Source organism: Phragmites australis, chromosome 18 (assembly GCF_958298935.1).
Source record: "Phragmites australis chromosome 18, lpPhrAust1.1, whole genome shotgun sequence".
Classification (NCBI taxonomy): Eukaryota; Viridiplantae; Streptophyta; class Magnoliopsida; order Poales; family Poaceae; genus Phragmites; species Phragmites australis.
The window spans coordinates 6,753,569-6,772,780 of record NC_084938.1 but is presented as its reverse complement, the minus strand read 5'-3'; the positions used below and the strand labels follow the sequence as shown (position 1 = coordinate 6,772,780).

At 37.8% G+C, this 19,212-nt stretch overlaps 1 protein-coding gene across 1 annotated transcript; it reads right to left on the bottom strand.

Moving 5' to 3' along the window:
- Window positions 1–1,518: 1,518 nt before the first annotated feature.
- On the bottom strand, window positions 1,519–2,536 carry LOC133899812 (WUSCHEL-related homeobox 10-like). The gene is made up of 2 exons (XM_062340881.1): window positions 1,896–2,536; window positions 1,519–1,777 (listed from the first exon to the last, which is right to left on the bottom strand). The coding sequence occupies exons 1-2, from the start codon at window positions 2,473–2,475 to the stop codon at window positions 1,548–1,550; spliced, it is 810 nt and encodes a 269-aa protein (XP_062196865.1). The 5' UTR covers window positions 2,476–2,536; the 3' UTR covers window positions 1,519–1,547.
- Between the last annotated feature and the right edge of the window lie 16,676 nt (window positions 2,537–19,212).

Sequence of the window (19,212 nt, the reverse complement as noted above, 5' to 3'; positions counted from 1 at the left end):
CCTACAGCCATTTAGATTTTTGCACATATACTTACGACGAAACCAGGTCACTTGATCAATTAAGGTTTTGTTTGGTAAGGCTCCACCACTAAAAATACTTGGAGTTGGGTGTCTCTGGCTCCATGAATTTATGGAGCTGGAGTTGGGATACACCTAAGTTGTTTGGATGAATTTCTATTTTAGACAAAAAAAAATGCTTAGACCACAATATTTTAGTATACAAACTACAAATCTAAGTTGAAGCTGGTAGCTCGAGCAGTACAAAACAGGGCCTAAGTACGTGCGGCTGGTAAAACCCGTTTTGTTCCAGAGTGGACGTAGAACCATGCCACGCTGGCAAAGAAAACACACTAATCCGCACCTACTAGGTTAAAGCATTACCCTTTTACCTTTCAGTTTCGCATGCGTAAGCCATTACCACTGCCTGCATCTAGGGATTTCGCACTTGCAGAACGGGGTTTAGGTTGTTTTCAGTTTGTCTTTTAATTTAAAGATTACCACTGATAAATGTCGGAGCTATTTTTATTTTTTATTCCCATGTCTTCCTAGGTGCTTGTATTTACTATCATGTCACTTTTAAAAGTAATTCTCAGTCTCTTCGTGTGTTTTTCATATTTACGGAGCTGAAGGCTCTCTCTCTCTCTACCCCCCCCCCCCCCCCCCTAAAAAAAGCGAAAGCAATGTTTTCTCCAAAATTTCCCTGTGTTTAAACTATTTCTGTGTGTTTTACTCGCTGCATCTATATGTTCCGAATAGTCCCTTGATGTTACTTGTCAAATACTGAGTAAATGAATTTTTTTGACCCCCAATTAAGCAGGAAAAAACATGCAACTGAGGACACTAAGGACACAAAACATGAAACAAGACATCACCCTCTTGTAATTACTAGTGCTTCTATATTCAATTTGCAAACCACACCATCTTCCTACTAGTTGCATTTTTCCTTATATGTTGAAATTCAGTTTTATATATAGTTTACATCGACATATTCATAAACACAAAAGTCTGAATACATGCTAGATACACAAGATCCTGCTTCATAGTATGTAGCTAGCTAGATACACAAGATCCTGCTTGTGCATATATACGAGGGGTATATATAGCGCTCTGAAATTCCATCAGCATAGGAAATGCCTAGAAAATACGAGTACGTAGTGCAAGGCCAGAAATCCAAATGCATGATGTGGATAATCAGGAAAGTCATTGAAATTATCAATTAAGCTACAACATCTCCAGCACACTGAAAGGAAACTCTCAAGGGGACGATGCATTCAGATAATAATATACATCGATGTGGAGAGAGAGAGAGAGAGCAACACATTAGTACACACTGACATATGATCTCGACACAACAAATTGCTGATCAAGTGTTCATGCTGCCTAGCACACAAATCTTGAATCATCATGCAGAAGCTGATTAAGTCGTTCTCGAAACCTGCCAAAAAACAAATTATAACTAAGTAATGTAAAAACTTATAATTAGTGCTAATCAAACTGCTAATGTTTATACTAACTAAGAAGGGAGATTAAAAGTAATTAAGTTTAATTTAATTAATCACGGCAAAGATATATAAACAAAATAATTCACCAACCAGGTAGTAGCACTCCCCCATCTGCAAGCTCTTCATGAGGATGCCGTGCTCGTTCACCGGCAGGATCTCGCCGGAGGAGTGCACCAGCATCGCATCACGCCCAAACGTGCCTGCCAAATCCAACAACGCGCCGGCTCCCGGCACCTCGTACACCGCGCCGTTGATTAACACCTGGATAGACATCCCTGCAATCATCCATCCATCAACCCATAATTAAGAACACATACGATCATCAACGATAAATCGCATAATTATAAATTGTGCTATGAGATTCTACATGCAATGCACAGAGTATTAGCTCACCAGTTGGTTGACAACTCAGCTGGGAGGCGTCGTTGGCCATGTAGCTGCAGCGGTGGTCACCACCGTGCTGCATGAGCCCCATTTGCCGGGAGATGGCGAAGAGGTCGTCGCCGCCGCAGTCGACGTCGTCTGCAAAGAAGTGGGGCGCCGCGTCGGCCACGGACTGCACAGGCGAGGCAGTGGGCATGGCCGCACGCACATGGCCGTGCCCGTGCATGACGAAAGGAGATGCGCTGTCGTTGACGCCGTGGAGGTGGCCGGCGACGACTCGGGCGGCGGCAGGGGGCTGGGGCTGGGCAGCTGCACTGCAGGACTGCTGGAGCTGTCGAGCGCGGCGGCGGGAGCGGGAGCGGCGGTTCTGGAACCAGTAGAAGACGTTGGCGTCGCGGACGGCGCCGAAGCGCTCGAGGAGGCGGCGAATGCGCGCCGTCTCGTCCTTGGCAGGGTTCACCATGCCGCTGTTGAAGATGGACTCCAGGATCAGGATCTGCTCTGGCTTCGGCGCCCACCGCAACCTCGCCGTCGTTGGCTCGCCCTCGCCGCAGCGGTGAGAGGGAGCTTGGCCGTTGTGGGAGTCCATGGAGGGGAAGAGGAAGAGACTAGCTTGAATATGGTCAAAGCAAGCTAGCTAGGATCAGACAGTGTTGTGGAAAGGGACAAAAGAATAGAAGGGAAGCCAAGGGGAAGACCGACACAGGGTAACCTAAATGGAGTGGGGGCATAATTGAGAAGGGCCTGGACTGTACTTATAGGGCTCTGTGTGTGTGTGTAGAGAGAGAGAGAGAGAGAGAGAGAGAGAGAGAGAGAGAGAGAGAGAGAGAGAGAGAGAGAGAGAGAGAGAGAGAGAGAGAGAGATTGTCTTTCATTGGCTAATATGATAATTGGGTCATGAAGCAAGCACAGGGCACAGGGAGTGATTAAGCTTAGATTGTCATGATGTTGAAGGGTGGCTACTAATCTATAATTTGGGCGCCGCTTGTGTGTTTGAACTTGTCAAATTAAGGCTCGCCTTCACCAACCTATTTAGTTGACATATACAGTAGTACCTTGGAAAAGAAAGTTGAGTACCCTCTTTTATTTCCAATAGTACATAATGTGATCATTTATTTATATTTATATGATAGGTAATATTATTAATACTTTAGGATGACATCTATCTAGAGTAGCGGTCGAATCAATGTGCATTTTTCTGTGGTTTTACAAAAACCTAATTGACTGCGCTTCAATGTTGATATCCAACATTTTGTTACGTTTTCGGAATAATATTTCATTTTCTCTGTAAAAAATGAAGCCATTAAATTAAGCACCTATGCAGGTATAACTTTAAGAAAAAGGCGGCCTTGATACATGAGCTACAGGTGAAACTGAGCTTGGTCCTCAATGAAATGCGTGCATCGCATACTCTAGAAAAGAGAGGGAGAGAAAAAAAAAAGGGTGAAATTGAGCATAGCAAATACATCTACTCACACTTTCATTGCCTTCTAATACAATGATGCTGAGGCACTTAGACAAAGTAAAAACCAAAAGATTAATTGTAATCATAAACTCTAGCATTTGCTTTGTCCATTCGGAAACATTAGAACATGTGTTGGTTTCTGCTCCGCTCATGGTTACCTTGCAAAACATTGATATCATCCAAATGAATGATGTTTAGTATTGTTCTTTGGAAATAATATCCAGTTTTTCTATTCATAAGCTGACTGTTTTTGTTAGCATAATAAAGGTAGTATTCTTGGTCAATTATATTTGAGCTAGCTTTGAGTTGTGTGGTCTAACTCCAACTTCACGTCAAAAATTCGACTTAAACTTAAGAACATCTATGCCACCTTTTAAATATACAGGCCGACATAAATTACTATTGAGAATCACAAAGTTTAAATACCACGGGGGTATACTTCACGATGAATCTAAATTTCCAACTTTATGTGCACTCATGGTATATAGGACGAGTAACATTGCGAGTTACAAATGCTGCTCAAATCAATCAAAAATGAATAAATTTAATCTCTAGTTTCTATCGATCATGGATTGATGAGTTCATGGATCTATATGCTGGACCTCGTGCAGCAAAAGAACCTAGATCATCAGATGTGCTGTGCCCATTTTCTTCTACAAAACGATGTGCTACACTTTTGGGTGTATAAAGTAAACTAAATCGGCCGGGAGCAGGGAAGATGAGGAACAGGTGGGACCATAAAATTTGGCAGGATCAACTGACCTCTCTTTGGGGAGCTGGTGGGTGCCCTATGTCGTTGGGAGTAGGACAGGTGGGATCTTCATGTGAAAGTGAAGGACAATGCAAGGTTCTTTCTCTCTTGTTAAATTTATCGGACTAAAAATATAAATGCATGTGCGGGTTTGGATGTATCTGCAATTTAAAATATTTCGTAGACTATACATATATATATATATATATGCTACCAAGATTCCCATAAGAAATTTATATGGTAGGTTCTATACTAACCACTGATGACTCAGGATACATGCATATATATAGGTTGCACTTTAATTAGCTTATTTTTATCTAGTTTAGTCCACAGGTCGGTGTGTCGTCTTGTATGTTTCTTCCCTCCTAATTCGTGTGCTCCCTGATGCATGAGAACAAGCAACAAGTCAAAGGGATTGTTGCTGACACGATATATATCAGTAGCATTTTCATATGTTATTTAGCTTAGGAAATCTTGGCTGTTTCTACCAGTGCAACGAACCTATCAGCCATATCCAAAACTGCAATATTCCGCTATTTGGAACGTACAAATTTCACGGGGGATATTTACATGCAACTTTTGCACAAAGAGTGCAACTCTCACGTGAACTCTTTACGGAAATTTTAGAACATTATTGTAGGTCGATCACCCAAAATTCATTGTACATTCTTGTCCTCCGACCTGAGCACTAGGTACTTATAGGGTATAGTTAGCTTCTTCGGCGTAGCCATATAGCATGCGTTCGATATATTATCACATTGGTACATGCTGCACTGGATAAACTTGTTTGGAAGCATGCATGCTGTTTCTGCACATTCGTCTTCCATGCACTTGTACTACACTGTTTGTGCACATGCATCATATGCATGCATGCACTGTATCACCTCGCAGCTACGTAGGTCATAGGCTTTCAGATCGTGTACAGTGTTAGTATTATACATTCTTTAACTGGGACATACATACATAAAATGGCAAGCCAGCCAGAAAACCTACAGTATACGGCTGTCTGCATGCTGACATCCAGCTGAAAGTACTCCCGACGGTTGGACCATGGATCGGCTATTTTTGTACCCTTTCTGCTATACATATTGTTGCGCACGATGACGCAAATATGCTTCCATCTGATAGACTGACACTCTGACACGTTTATGATCCATCGGCACACTGCACCAAAATAATCGACTGATCGATCCTCAGATTGAAAGGACGTGACATATGATGAATATATGATCCATGCATGCATTTATGCAGGCATGACAGTACACTCATGATCCGGAGAGAAAAGGTCTTCGTGTGGTTCTGCCCACTTCCTGCTTGCGCTGCATGCCGCTAGATTCCCGCCCAATCATGCACAACCAGGCATGCATGTGAAATCGATCTCGACAAGGGACGTCGCTCCGCAATGGATCGCGATCACAAACTGACAAACATATACATGTTCGATGCATAGATTAAAAAAAATAGGGACCTCAACATTTTTATTATTTCTTGCACTACTTAAAAAACTATTTTTTTAATACCGGAGTTCATTTCCACGAGCGGTTTATATAACAAACCGTCTCAATAGTAAGCTTAAGACCCATGCTGTTTTGGTCTGCCTATAAAAACTAATTTCTAGATATATGAACCACTTCTGGAAATGATCTTTTTCACATATGATTTTTTATATGAACCGTGTGTGATATTGGAGTATTTTTTTTCATAGTTGGTTCGCATAAGTAACAGTCTTTAGAAAAGATAATTTCCACATGCAGTTATTTATGTAAATTATATGTGAAAATAGAGTTATTTTCAGAAACGGTTCATATAAAAAACTATCTTTGAAAATTAGTTTTCACAAGTGAATAAGTGATTCACGTGTGGTAATCTCTCCATAAACAGTACATGTCTGTGGAGAGCTCCATTCAGATCGAGCTCACTGTGTCCGAACAGTACAGCTCAAAGGTGGCCACGAGATTGAAAATAAAGGGGGAAGGTTTTGTTTTTAAATTCTTTAGAGGAGCCATCTAATGTAAGAGTATCTCATCCCTAGCTAGCGTCTTTCTGAAGTCTAGATTTAGATTTAAAGCTTAATTAGGGTTTCAATGTGATCTAGAGATATTTATGGTTCTAGCCATTTAGATCCTCGAATAAGCTAAAATTTGTGATCAATATTGACTCATTTGTGTAGTTTCACATAATTCTAGCATTATATTTCAAAACTATAGCTTCAATTTGATGTTTTTTAGCATCTAGAAGGTTTTAACATGAATGGAGATTTTTTGGATCTAGATCTAGATGTAGAGGGAGAGAGAAAGTATAATGAATTCACATTGTTTTGAGCTATAAATTTACATCAATATAGATTCAATTGTGTAAAAATATTATAATCATAACAAGCCCTATTTTTCATATTTTGTTTTTTAAAAAAAATCTTTTTTATTATGATTTTCTTATTAATTAATTTATGTATCTAATTTTGTGATTGAAGTTAAAGATGGATAGAGTATGGATGTACGATGCACCAAGATATGGAGAAATATACATCAAAGTACTCTCCACTTTGATTGAAACCTCCAAGTAGGACGTTTTGACTAAGAAGACAAAGGAAATACATTATCCAGCTCTGACTGCAAGAACCAATATTGTAGGACAAATCAAGCATAACCAAATCACACTAGATCTTGAGAGGTTTTGTCGAGGATTACATATGTTGGTCCAAACATGGCGAAAAAAAACGTGCATGTGAAGCAAACGACGACATCGCTGCTGATCAAGTGGATGGTGATGATGAGAGTCAAATGCGACACTGATGTTATGATGGATGATGATGATTATTTCGATCTAGAGGAAGTGTTACGCCATGCAGAACCACATGTTTTAAGGGACGTGAGAGGTTTAGATAATTTTGAGGCATTACAGAAGTCATCGAAGGAACTTTTGTATGAGTAATCGAAAGGCTGTGAAAAGGAGTTTACAATGTTGCATTCAGTGCTTAAACTTCTAAGATTGAAGGCTATCAATAGATGGTTTGACAAGAGTTTCTCAAATATGTTGAATCTCTTAGCAAACATGCTTCTAAAGCCTAACTCCTTGCCCACCACCCCTTATCAAGCGAAGAAACTTATACGGCCATTGTCATTGGATAGATACAAGCGTGTCTGAACCACTATATCCTCTATCGTAGAGAGTACGAAATATTGAATAGATGCCCAGTGTGCAATGTGAGTCAATACAAAAGGAATGATAATTGTGAGGATAAAGATGCTTCTACCAACATGAAGAAGAAAAAAGAAGAGTACTACTGATCGTGATGAAGAAGATACTTCTTCCCGACGGAGAAGAAGAGAAGAAGTCATGCCATGGTGATATAGTACCTGCCAGTGATCTCCAGCTTGCAGCATTTTTACTCAAACCCTAGGGACTCTGGACTAATACATTGGCATCATCTCCTCATCTAGCATCTTTTCCTTAGCATCATCTCCGCATCCGGCATCTTTGCATGGGCATCCAGCACCTTTGCTTGCTCCGGTATTTTCGCCTCGTGCTTCACCGTCTATGACTCCAGCACCTCTGCCTCCAATGTCTACGCCTCTAGCACCTTCACATGAGCATCGAAGAGTCCCTATCATGGTTACCCCATATGAAAATAATCTAGCATCTCCGGTGAAGAAGTGGCTTTTGTCCTCCAAAGTAAAGGCATCATCCGCTCGGGAATCTCCAGTGAAGGGCGATGTCACGAAAGATAACGGCAAAACAATGAGTACCCCTCAGTTGTATTTCTTGCCTACACCAGACGTTCCAAAGACTTATGAGATTGGCAAGTCATTTCTACCTTTGTTTCAACTCCAAGATAGTCTATAGGAGATGAGGAGATTCCACGAATGGTATATGAGCACATGTCGCGTGGGGTTCTTGATAATCACTACTAATGTCCCCACTAACGTTTTTCTAAGCAGAGACTCCTATCTCATGGTGAATTTTAAGGACATACACGCTTTGTTTCACCATAACGAACTCGACATCAATCTCATAAGCGTGTGTTGCCTGTAAGTGCATATAACATACCCCTATGTTCATATATCTACCAATATATGTTATAGAATCTAATGACTAGTGACTTGTTATGTAGAATATAATTTAATGATGCAGAAAAGATGAATTTACCGGTTGGATTCCTTAATCCACAATGAATTTCTCAGCCCAACTTGGTCGTGAAGTTGAGGAATGATGCCGTAGAGATTAAAGGAAGAATAATAGGTAGAAAGCAAGAGTCATAAAAGAAATGACCAAATCATACAGGCTTGATATATCGACTTACATAGGAAGAGCTATACTAGAAATGCAAGACAAGTACTACATCATGACCCCCTACAACTTTAAGTCAGTTTGATATGCCAATTAGTCCTAAAAGTTTATTTTGCACCTAACTTAATTTGTCAATCAAGAACCTAACATAAGTATTCATGTAGCGACTACTTCAAGTGTATAATGTTGATGCCGAAGTAGAGCAGAATGTTGATGCCGAAGTAGAGAAGACTCGTGGTCCTTGACTCAGCCAATCTCTCCCAAGTATCCTACCAAGATCTCATCGACATTATACAGATGTAAAGAAAATTTCCATACACAAAATCCTTATAGATCATTTATGAATTGATAATTACTTATTGGCATTGGAATAGAGCCTACGGTATGTACTGAAAGGTGGGAGACACGATACGGCCAAACCAGACACGATGGTGGTCCATACACACTTTTCAATAATAGCACATCTCTAATACTTGTATCTCACTATTTATGACAAAGAGTACTATTGAACTAATAAATATGTTGCATTTTTTTAAGTGCCATAAGAAAGGTTTCGACTCCGTTCTTTGTGGATACTATGTTTGCTAATTTCTTAGGGTAAATGGGGGTACACAATGAATCCTGAGGACGTAAGTCATCATTGTGCTTACACATTCTTATTTGATTCTATTTTTGTTGTCAATAGTGTTTAATTCTTTTAGTTGTATCTTCATTGTAGGTATGAAGGATCGAATGTACCAACACCTCGCCCACTGACGAAAATATCAAAAACGTCCAATATGATATGTGCCGGTTCATCATACACGAAGTCATCCACAAGAATAGCAAGTTCTTTGACCATGGAGGTGAATTAACTATCCATATGAGGCTTTGTGAGTGAGAGAGAAAATAATACTTGTGTTGAATATTTGGCTTGTGATGTAAAAATATTGTACTTGTTAATATTAGTGTACTTATGTTAAATATTAGAATTGTGTTGATTATTGAAATACTGTTGAAATATGTGATGTAAAAATATGTATTAAAAATGTGATGAAATCCGGAGGGAATAAAATTTATGACTATTATGAATTTTTGAATAAAATACATACCACAGGTAGGTCCTTATATCACCCGTCTATAGTATTCTATCTATCTACAAGCGGATGCTAAAATACACCGCCTGTGAAAATCTATTATCAGATACGTTTTACTTAAAGAACCGCCTGCAATAATAGATTTTCACATATAATTCCTTAAAAAGATCATATGTGGAAATATATTAACACAGGCGATCCTCTTAAGTAATGCTTGTAGAAATTTATTGTCACAAGCGATTTCTTAAGTGAATCGCATGTGGTGATAGGTTTCTACAAGCGATCTCTTTTGCGCTTATGAAAATCATACGTTTTCACATGCATTCGATTAGAGACGGTAGCTAAATGACTATAAAAACGAGTTATCATCCGTCTCTAAAAACGGTTTGCATAGTAAAGTCCGTTAAATATCATCGATCATTTGAAAGTTGTATAGAGGCAATAGAACGTTGTAAAGAGCCAATAATGAGCCCCAGGATGTCAAGGTTCATGCTTAACATGAACGTAACAGGAATCAGAGAAATTTAGCTGTTCGACCGATACACCGTCCATATTTCAAGACAGATTCTTATTCGAGATGTATAGGTTCAATGAAGTTAGCATGCATTGGCACTACTACTGACAGTTTTTAAAAGCGGGTGGTAATCTATTTACATAGGTGTTTAATCATCCGTTTCTGATCGAAGGTCCGTGGAAATAGATGATTTCCACCGGTGCAAAAGAGATCATATGTGGAAACCAATTACCAATGATGATTCACTTAAAAAACTGCCTATAGTAATTTTTATTTCTACAGGCAGTTCTTTAAGCGGACTGTCTCTGGTAGTCGATCCCTAAATTAATGTTTTTTTTCCAAAAAACCAATTTTTTTTGTCCCGACCAGTCACACGATTTTTCGCATGAAATACACACGCATACAGTTCGTATCACTCGAACGCAGGACCTCTCAGCTCACGTGATTACATCTTTTCTATCTCACCGTAGAAATACTAGGGATACTAATAGTATATACAATCCTTTTGATCTTTTTTTTCTAAAACTTTAAACATTTATTTAGACATCTAAATGACTTCAAATGAAAAAAAAAATTAACTGTAAAGTTGTAGATCTCCTCGAGGGCTATAATTTTTATATAAAGTTTATCTCAATCCAACTTTATATGAAAAAGTTATTAATTATATGATCCTCTTGTGGTAATCATCCTATTACCAGAGGCGGTTCATATAAAGAACTATCTCTAAAAATAACATTTTACATAGATGACTTCTTATGTCACCCGCTTCTGAAAATTGTACCATTACCACAGGCGGCTTCTTATACCGTCTATCTTTAGAAATCAATCAGTACCATATGCGGTTATTGTAAGCAGCCGACTATGAAAATTTGTTTCCATAGACGGTCCAAAATTGCAGAGGATTCCGTCAACTGCTTAGATGGTTTGTCATACGAGTCGTATGTGGTAAGACATCCTGGATGTTCCGAAAAATAGTTTTTATAGTAGTATGGTATATTTTACCTATTTTGAACTTTTTAATTTAATTTCTAAAAATGGACCTATAATTCTCATTATTGGCTCCTCAGCTCAACACGACAATGTGTCGTTGGTGCTAAGGTATAACATCTCAGCACCAACCACATTTGTGCTAACCTATTTGCCAACGACGTTGGTGCTAACTCGGGACTTAACCAAAAATCTTCTGAATCCCTGACCTAAGGCAGCCGGAACTGGTTCCTCCGAATGAACAGTATCATGAATAGTGCTATGAGCCTGAATACGGCTTGTAAGGATCGACTAGGAGATTACTGCTCATAGAATGTTGTGCGTGTGATTACTGTTTATGCAGTTACGGTTTACAAAACACTATTTGCTGACACTGTTTGCAGAGGTACGTCACGAGTACTATTTACTCCGTAACTTACCTCTAAGTCAGAGGAATCGATTCCCAATCAGTCCTGCCTTTGGCGTACCTCAGCACCGTGAGGCTAATGCTGACCTGAGGGTCAATTTTGAAAATAGCTTTAAACAGCAACCATTTTGTAAAGTGAATAATCAAAAGTCCAAAATATGCAAAATATAAAATGATTAAAAAGAAGTTGAGACAGCCACAGATATATAGCTGGGTCCAGGGTCATTAGTGCATTAGTGATTGTGACATCGTGTACGTGTGACCTTAATAAAAGACAATCAGTTGCAACATATTATTTTCAGAGAGTGCTGTATGAATGGATGGATCGATCGATCGATTTTCTACCCGGGCAGCTGGGGGGGGCGACACGGCACACGAGTTTCGCTCGTTGCATGTCCCCTGGTGTGGCCTCAAATGGTAAAAGTCGCACGAAAGCAAACACTCCCCTTTTCCAGAAAGAAAGACGAAGACGAGTTACTTTTTGAAGCGTGCGCGCGGCTTGTTGATTCATCCCTGCCTGCCTTGGAAGTCGCGATTCACCTCGTGCCTATCTCCTCCCGTTGCATATGTGTAGATGCCGACACACACGTATATATGCCCTAGTTGAAAAAGGAAATTTCAAGTGACATACTCCTATATACTGTCGGCAGTCGGAAACACGATGATGTTGTGCTCAAGCTATGTATCTTTGACACTTTGGACCTGAAGATCGAAGTGCACATTTGAATGCCTTTGATACTCGTGGAAGAAAGGTCAACAAGATGAGTATATATTGACCTACCTAGACCCTTTGGAAGACACCTGATGTACAAATACGTCCTTTCATATTGAAGTTTGCACGGCTATCGCTGCAATATTTTAAATTAGCTTCTCTGTTTCACCATATATCAAGAACGTACCTGCACGAGGCAAGATATGGTGTTTGTGCTGTACTGGATCTTGACTTGACAACTAATCTTTTAGAGTTGCGTTGGAATGCACGGGGTTTATAGAAATTTTATAACAATTTCACTGGAAAATGTTCAATACTCTCATGAAATAGGAAAGTTTCTGTTGTGTACTGCAAGAATTATGCCTATCAACGTATAGGATACAAATCGAATGCCGACTAACTTATGCCTGCCACTAGCAAGTGACCTGTGATATCTTATGCTCTCCACAAAACGCAACTTTCACTACTAATTTCTTTGTAATGTATTTGTAAAGAAACTAGTAATAAACTTTCATAATATAAAAATGTTCCCTACTACAAAAGTCATTTTCCGAGATATCTAGATTTCATTTCTACAGGCGGTTCGTAGGACCAACAGTCTGAGAAAGTGGCTACAGCCCCGTGCGACTGTGGACCCCCTATGAAAACTAATTTTCACACGCTGTTCCTTATGTGAACCGCCTGTTAAAATGGACACCATTTTAACAGACAGTTCATATAAGAAACCATCTGTGGGCGATTCCTTATGTGAACCATCTGTAAAAATTGAGATATTTCTACAGGCGGTTCACATATGGAACCGCCTGTGGAAAACTAATTTTTACAGGCGGTTCCTTATGTTAACTGTCTGTGAAAATATCTCTATAAATAGTCTCATTCCTATCGTGGAGCTCATTGAGACAGAGAGCTCTAATATTCGAACAGTAGAGCTCTAAGTGGCGGCGGATTTGGAAAATAGGGGGAAGATTTTGTTTTTAAATTACTTGTAGGAGCCATCTAAGGTAAGGGTATTTCATCCCTAACTACCATTTTTTTATGTTTAGATTTAGATTTAGGCTTAATTAGGGTTTAAATGTGATCTAGAGATGCTCATGGTTCTTGCCATTTAGATCATCGAATTAGCTAAAAATTGTTACCAATATTGATTCAATTGTATAGATTCACATGATTCTAACATTATATAAAAAAAATATAGCTAGATTTTGATGTTTTTTAGCATCTAGGAGGTTTTATCATGAATGGAGATTTTTTCTCTAGATCTAGATCTAGATCTCTAGGGAGAGGGAGAGGGAGAGAGAGTAATTAATTCACATTATTTTGAGCCATAAATTTGCTCCAATGTAGATTCAATTGCGTAGATATATTATAATCATAACAAGCTCATTTTTTCCTCTTTTTAAAAAAATCTTTTTAATTCTGATTTTCAAATTAATTAATTGATGTATCTAATTGTGTGGTTGAAGTTGAAGATGGACAGAGCATGGATGTACGATGTGCTAAGATATGGAGAAATATACATCAAAGGACTCTCTGTTTTTATTGAAGCCGCCGAGAAGGACGCTTTGACTAAGAAGACAAACAAAATATATTGTCCATGTTCTGACTGCAAGAACCGCATGTTTTAAGGGACACGAGAGGTTTAGATAATTTCGAGGCGTTACAGAAGGCATCGAAGGAACTTCTGTATGAGGAATCGAAGGGCTGTGATAAGGAGTTTACGGTGTTGCATTCGGTGCTTGAACTTCTAAGGTTGAAGGACAGCAATGGATGGTCCGACAAGAATTTTTTGGATCTGTTGAGTTTCTTGGCAAACATGCTTCCTGTGGAAATCCATTTTCACAGACGGTTCCTTAAGCTAACCGCTTATGGAAATGGTTTTTCACATGCGGTCTGTTTTGCACCTGTGGAAATCGTTCATTTTCACAGGCCTTCGGTCCCTGGCGGGTACGCTAAACGCTTGTAAAAAAGTGTTATCACCCGCCTATGATGACGTTTTATGTAGTAGTGTTTTATATTTCCAAGACAAGAATGTACATTTGCGTGCATGTTTTAATATGTCCGGTACTGCAGGTATCTAAAGTACGTGATATTCATGAGGATAAATGTTTGTAAATTTTTTGACTGGGCATATATAAATTCAAACCACACCTTACAAAAATCAACAGTGTGTATATTAATTTATGTATGTGTTCGAGGTAAACAATGTTCATATATATCATCTACAGATCTATTCGAATTCAAACATCCACACAATATAATTTTGTGCAATAATGCACCATCATAATTAATAGGCTTATGTTCCATCTCACAGGAATCATAAGAAGTTATTGTAGTATATATGATAAATTAAGTTTAATGATTACTTAAACGTAGGTACATTGTGTTGTCAAATTTGAATATAGATGCCAATAGCATAACATTTCAGAGGGTAAAATTAAGAGATATTTGCATCTCTACTTCTTTGCCGGGTGCAAATACGAATCCAAACGATGAAGAAACCATTATATTGTTTGGATATCCGGATTAAACGTTGCCATATTTCTGTATATGGAATTTGTATAGAATAACGTATTTATTTCCCACTCTTTCCCAAACTATTTACAGAAGACGATTAGCAGCTAGCCAGCCCCAGGGAATTATAAACATACATGGGCCAACCGTGCACCACTTGCTCAAAGCAATGATTGGGTCAGTCAATCAATCGCAACGAGACAAGTCGGCAAAGATGCGATCCATATATACACACACATATTCATCGTCCTTGAACACGATTAAACGGGCGATTAAATTCGTTAAATAATTACCAACTTAATCAGGGTCCGGACTGCGCGGCGGCCATGAGTGACAGAGAGGATCGAGGGACAAATCGTCCAAAGCGAAGAACAGCACGATCATCACCTACCTAGCAACCTACTTCTCCCTTTGATTTACACATTAAAGAAACATGCGCACCTAACTCTATTTCCACAGTAGATATATGTAGTTTCAACATTTTTGTTTACATTTGCGATTACAAGGAGACCCACATGAACATCTCGCTTTCTCAGAAATTATTTTTTCCATCATATACAAAAAAATTTCCAAGTTAGGGTGATTTTTTCACACCTGGGCTAAACGTGCATGTCCCTTTTTCAAGTTATTTGATCCTTTGTCGGCCTGTGCATGTAGAGTAATCAGAAGGATATATATGTAATGTAAGACAGATCAGGAGTCTGACTAGCTAGTAGCTACTAGTACTACATATATAGACGTACAGATTTTTATAGTGAACCAAATTGCTGGCTTGATTAGCTGCATAATTATACCTGTGATATATAGATATATGTGCTTGATTTTATTATGTTTGGTGGTTGTCGTGTACAGAAGCAGCACGCAAGATCGCTTTTAGTGTGACACGGAGCCGTCGCGATCTTTAATATCATTGCTAATCTAAGCACGCTGCTCCAAAGCTTGTCGGAAGAACATGCACGAGTGGAATCTTTTACTAAAAGGTATTTTCCAACAATTCTGATGTTTTGTGCTGCATTGACGAACAAAAGAGAAGCTCATACATGCATGCATATATACTTAACTAATTTCTACATTGTTAGGTACATTGTCTTTTCTCCTTATTTTAGGACACCTGTTTAGAGTTTTCTCGTAGGTATCTTTTTATACTCGATGTTTTTTATTTAGCATTGTCTTCGAGATACAACTTCCTTGATGACTTTTATGTTAAGATATATAATAAAATTATAATGTTATCGAAGCGCTCCTGACAGAAAATATAATTAATTTTCATATAACAAATCTATATAGTTTCAAATATTTAACTAGTTACATGATGTCAAGCAAAAAAGAACGGAGGCAGTATACTGTGGTGTGTTTTATGTCCACTGTATTGAGCTCCAATCCGACTTCAGATCCACACACCCATATGTCTGAAACCTGAAAACCTTTTTTTCCTGAGGAAATAGGATGCTTTACGGGCTGATTAGGTTTATTAATGCATGACGTATAAATTTTTACAAGATGGAAAATAGCAGGGGATCCCTACTGACTTTTTAAAATTAGGAAGTTACGTATTTAAAACTTATATTTCCATTTTGAAACAACGAGCTTCTGTCGAAGTATGTTGTATCCACAACATTAATGTTCTCGTACTCTAGCACCATATTCACAATCTGTACAGGTACTCTAGTACCATACTGCCAGTCTGCACAGGACTTGAATCACATGATATCGGAAACAGTTGAATCAAAATCATTTCGAGCAAATCAAATTGCTTCGATCGTCCATCATAAAGAAGTACCTTTTTTATATTCACATGATCTCTGGAACGTAATTATGACTCTGCTACTTGTCATTGTTGTATGTTTACAAACTAAAGTTAAAATTTAATGTTGTGAAACTACATTATTTTTCAAATGTTCAAACTTAATATTAAAAAGACATCGGTGACCAAACTTTGAATATTTTGACTAGACACAACCAAAGCGTAAATTAGGTGGGCCGGATCTGGGCTTAAAGTGTGATTTGGGCTAACCCCGAGAGGACTTTAAGAATTGGGCTCACTTGCGCTCCATTCTGCTAAGAATTGGGCTAACTCCGAGAGGACCTTAGCCAAATTTCCCCACCGAGAACAACCGGGTTAGCAAGAAGCTAGAAAAAGTTGATAGTAGTGCATACATATATATAATTCTAAAGTAATATTATCAATTTTAACTTGTTTTAGGTGGTCAAAATAAGCTATTTAGTGTAAAAAAAAAAGTCTAGCCTAGCGCCTGTGCACCACTTGTATCAATGTGGCTTTGCCGCTTGCCACATATTGCGAGTAGGATTGCAACACAGAGAGAATGAAATTCTTGTATTGATTCAATAATATATATATATATATATATGATGATGATGATGATGATGAATGGGTGTTATTGAAGAGACATGTCTCTCTCTAATAGACACAATGAAAGAGTGTGAAGTCTCTTCACCAAAGGACATGTCCCTTTGGTAAAGACATCTATTTGCTAATTGATCACTAAATGTAATCAAATTCTAATACTCCTCCTTGATCAATTATCTGTAATATAAACTTCTTATTTAAAACTACTATAAAATCATGTGAGAAAAATATGAGGAGAAAATAGTATATTGATATACCATTAAAACTCCTTTAAAACCCAATAGGAAAATGAAAGGATAAAATGATATGACATATATTAGTTATTGCTTCGTTGAAGCTCATATGAGAAATCTAAATAGAAAAAACTTATCGGTGAGCTTAGAGAATAATAATTATGATCTATGGATCATATTAAAATCTCTGAAAAACCTATTGTGAAAATAAAAGGAATAATAGTGATATGCTGATAAAACTCCTTTAAAACCCAGTAGAAAAATAAGGAGAAAAGAGTATAACATATATTGATTATTATCTCTTTGTAAACTCATATGAGAAAAACTTTAAAAGGAAAAACCCATAAGTGAGTTTAGAGAACAATAGATTTGTCTTTAATACCTCCTTTAAAAACCCTGAAAGGAAAATAAGAAATATGACATATGATCTTGTGTAGATATTACCTTATTAAAAAGTTTATATGAGAAACTGTATAGGAAACTCATAAAGGAAAAGAGTGCAGTATAATATGAACAAGTCATTATTTGAGGATAAACTCCCCTCTAAACCTTAAAAAACTCATAGTCCTCACATACCAATTTCATGAATACATTTTGGAATGTAAAAGTTGGCAAGGACTTAGTGAATTAATTAACGATATTTATCACATGATTTAGTTTGTAAGATGACTATCTTCCATTATGAGGATAGAACAATTTAGGAGTAATATATTTGGTAATATTGCTCTTTATATAACATGTTTGCATTTGAGCAATATATGCAGAACTATCTTCATAGATAATTATTGGTTGGTGATTTAATGGAACCACTACCCCATAACTTTTATGTGGTTAATCATTCTGCAAAGCCATACACATGTATGTGATATTTCAGAATGATAGGTGGAAGTAGCCACTATAATTTATTTTGATGACTTATATGAGATGACTATATTACTAAGAAATCAGTCTATGAGCTGGCGTTACGGGGATCAATTATATAGCTATAATCTAGATATCCCACTATGGTTACATCTTGATTTTTCTAATAGAAAAACTAGATCTTTGGTGCCATAAAGATATCTGTGGATATCCTCTTTGACTCCCGCCTAATGTCGTTGTTAGAGCTGCGCTATTTAAGCTAGCAAGTTATCTGCAAATAAAATATCAGGTCGGTTGCGATTTGTAAGATACATGAGTGCTTTGATGGCACTAAGATATAGAACTTTAGGTTCAATATCTTTTCATTGTCAATTCAAAGTATGAATGGATCTTGATTCATATTTAGGGATTGAATTATCATAAATGTTTGATGTATATGATTATCCAATATCATTTGGATATTGGTGGACTGATGGATAAATATTCTTGAAGGAATATGCTTAAGTTACAGACTTAAGCAAAATTTGATTTTACCCAAATCATTTATCTCGAATTTCATCTTTAAGATGATTACATATTTTGTCGTGTGTGGTTTGAAGATGATACCAAATCTAATTGGGATTTCATTATGAACACACATATGCAATCGTTGGAGTAACCCTTCCGTGGAAGAAACTCATTTAGTCAGTTGTACCATAATCAACTTAACTGCTTGAAGTCATGAAATGACTTTAAGCTGTTCACAATATATATTACAATTTGTATTTAGATTCAGAATGCGAAGTCCATTAGGGACTTATATGTCTGAATCTATCTAATTCATTTGATCTGCCAATGATATTGAATATACAAACATAACTTCCACACATACCATAGGGTATGTAATATCGCAATTGATGTCAGATCTCTGTGTGAACCCTTGTGTTACTATCCCCGCTATTTCACCACCTTATAAAATAAAAATTCATTTTGTTTTCGTAGGGAAGACATTGGAGGTGTAGGTATTACTTTTGTGAATACCTCTCTTTTTATAAATGGGTGCAATTATACCTCAATTGCTTCCTTCTATTTGGTCCAGTTTGAGTGCTTGAGGCACCCTGCCATAGCCATGGACTTCAGCCTTGATCCAATTGAAGATTTTCTGTAATTTTCGAG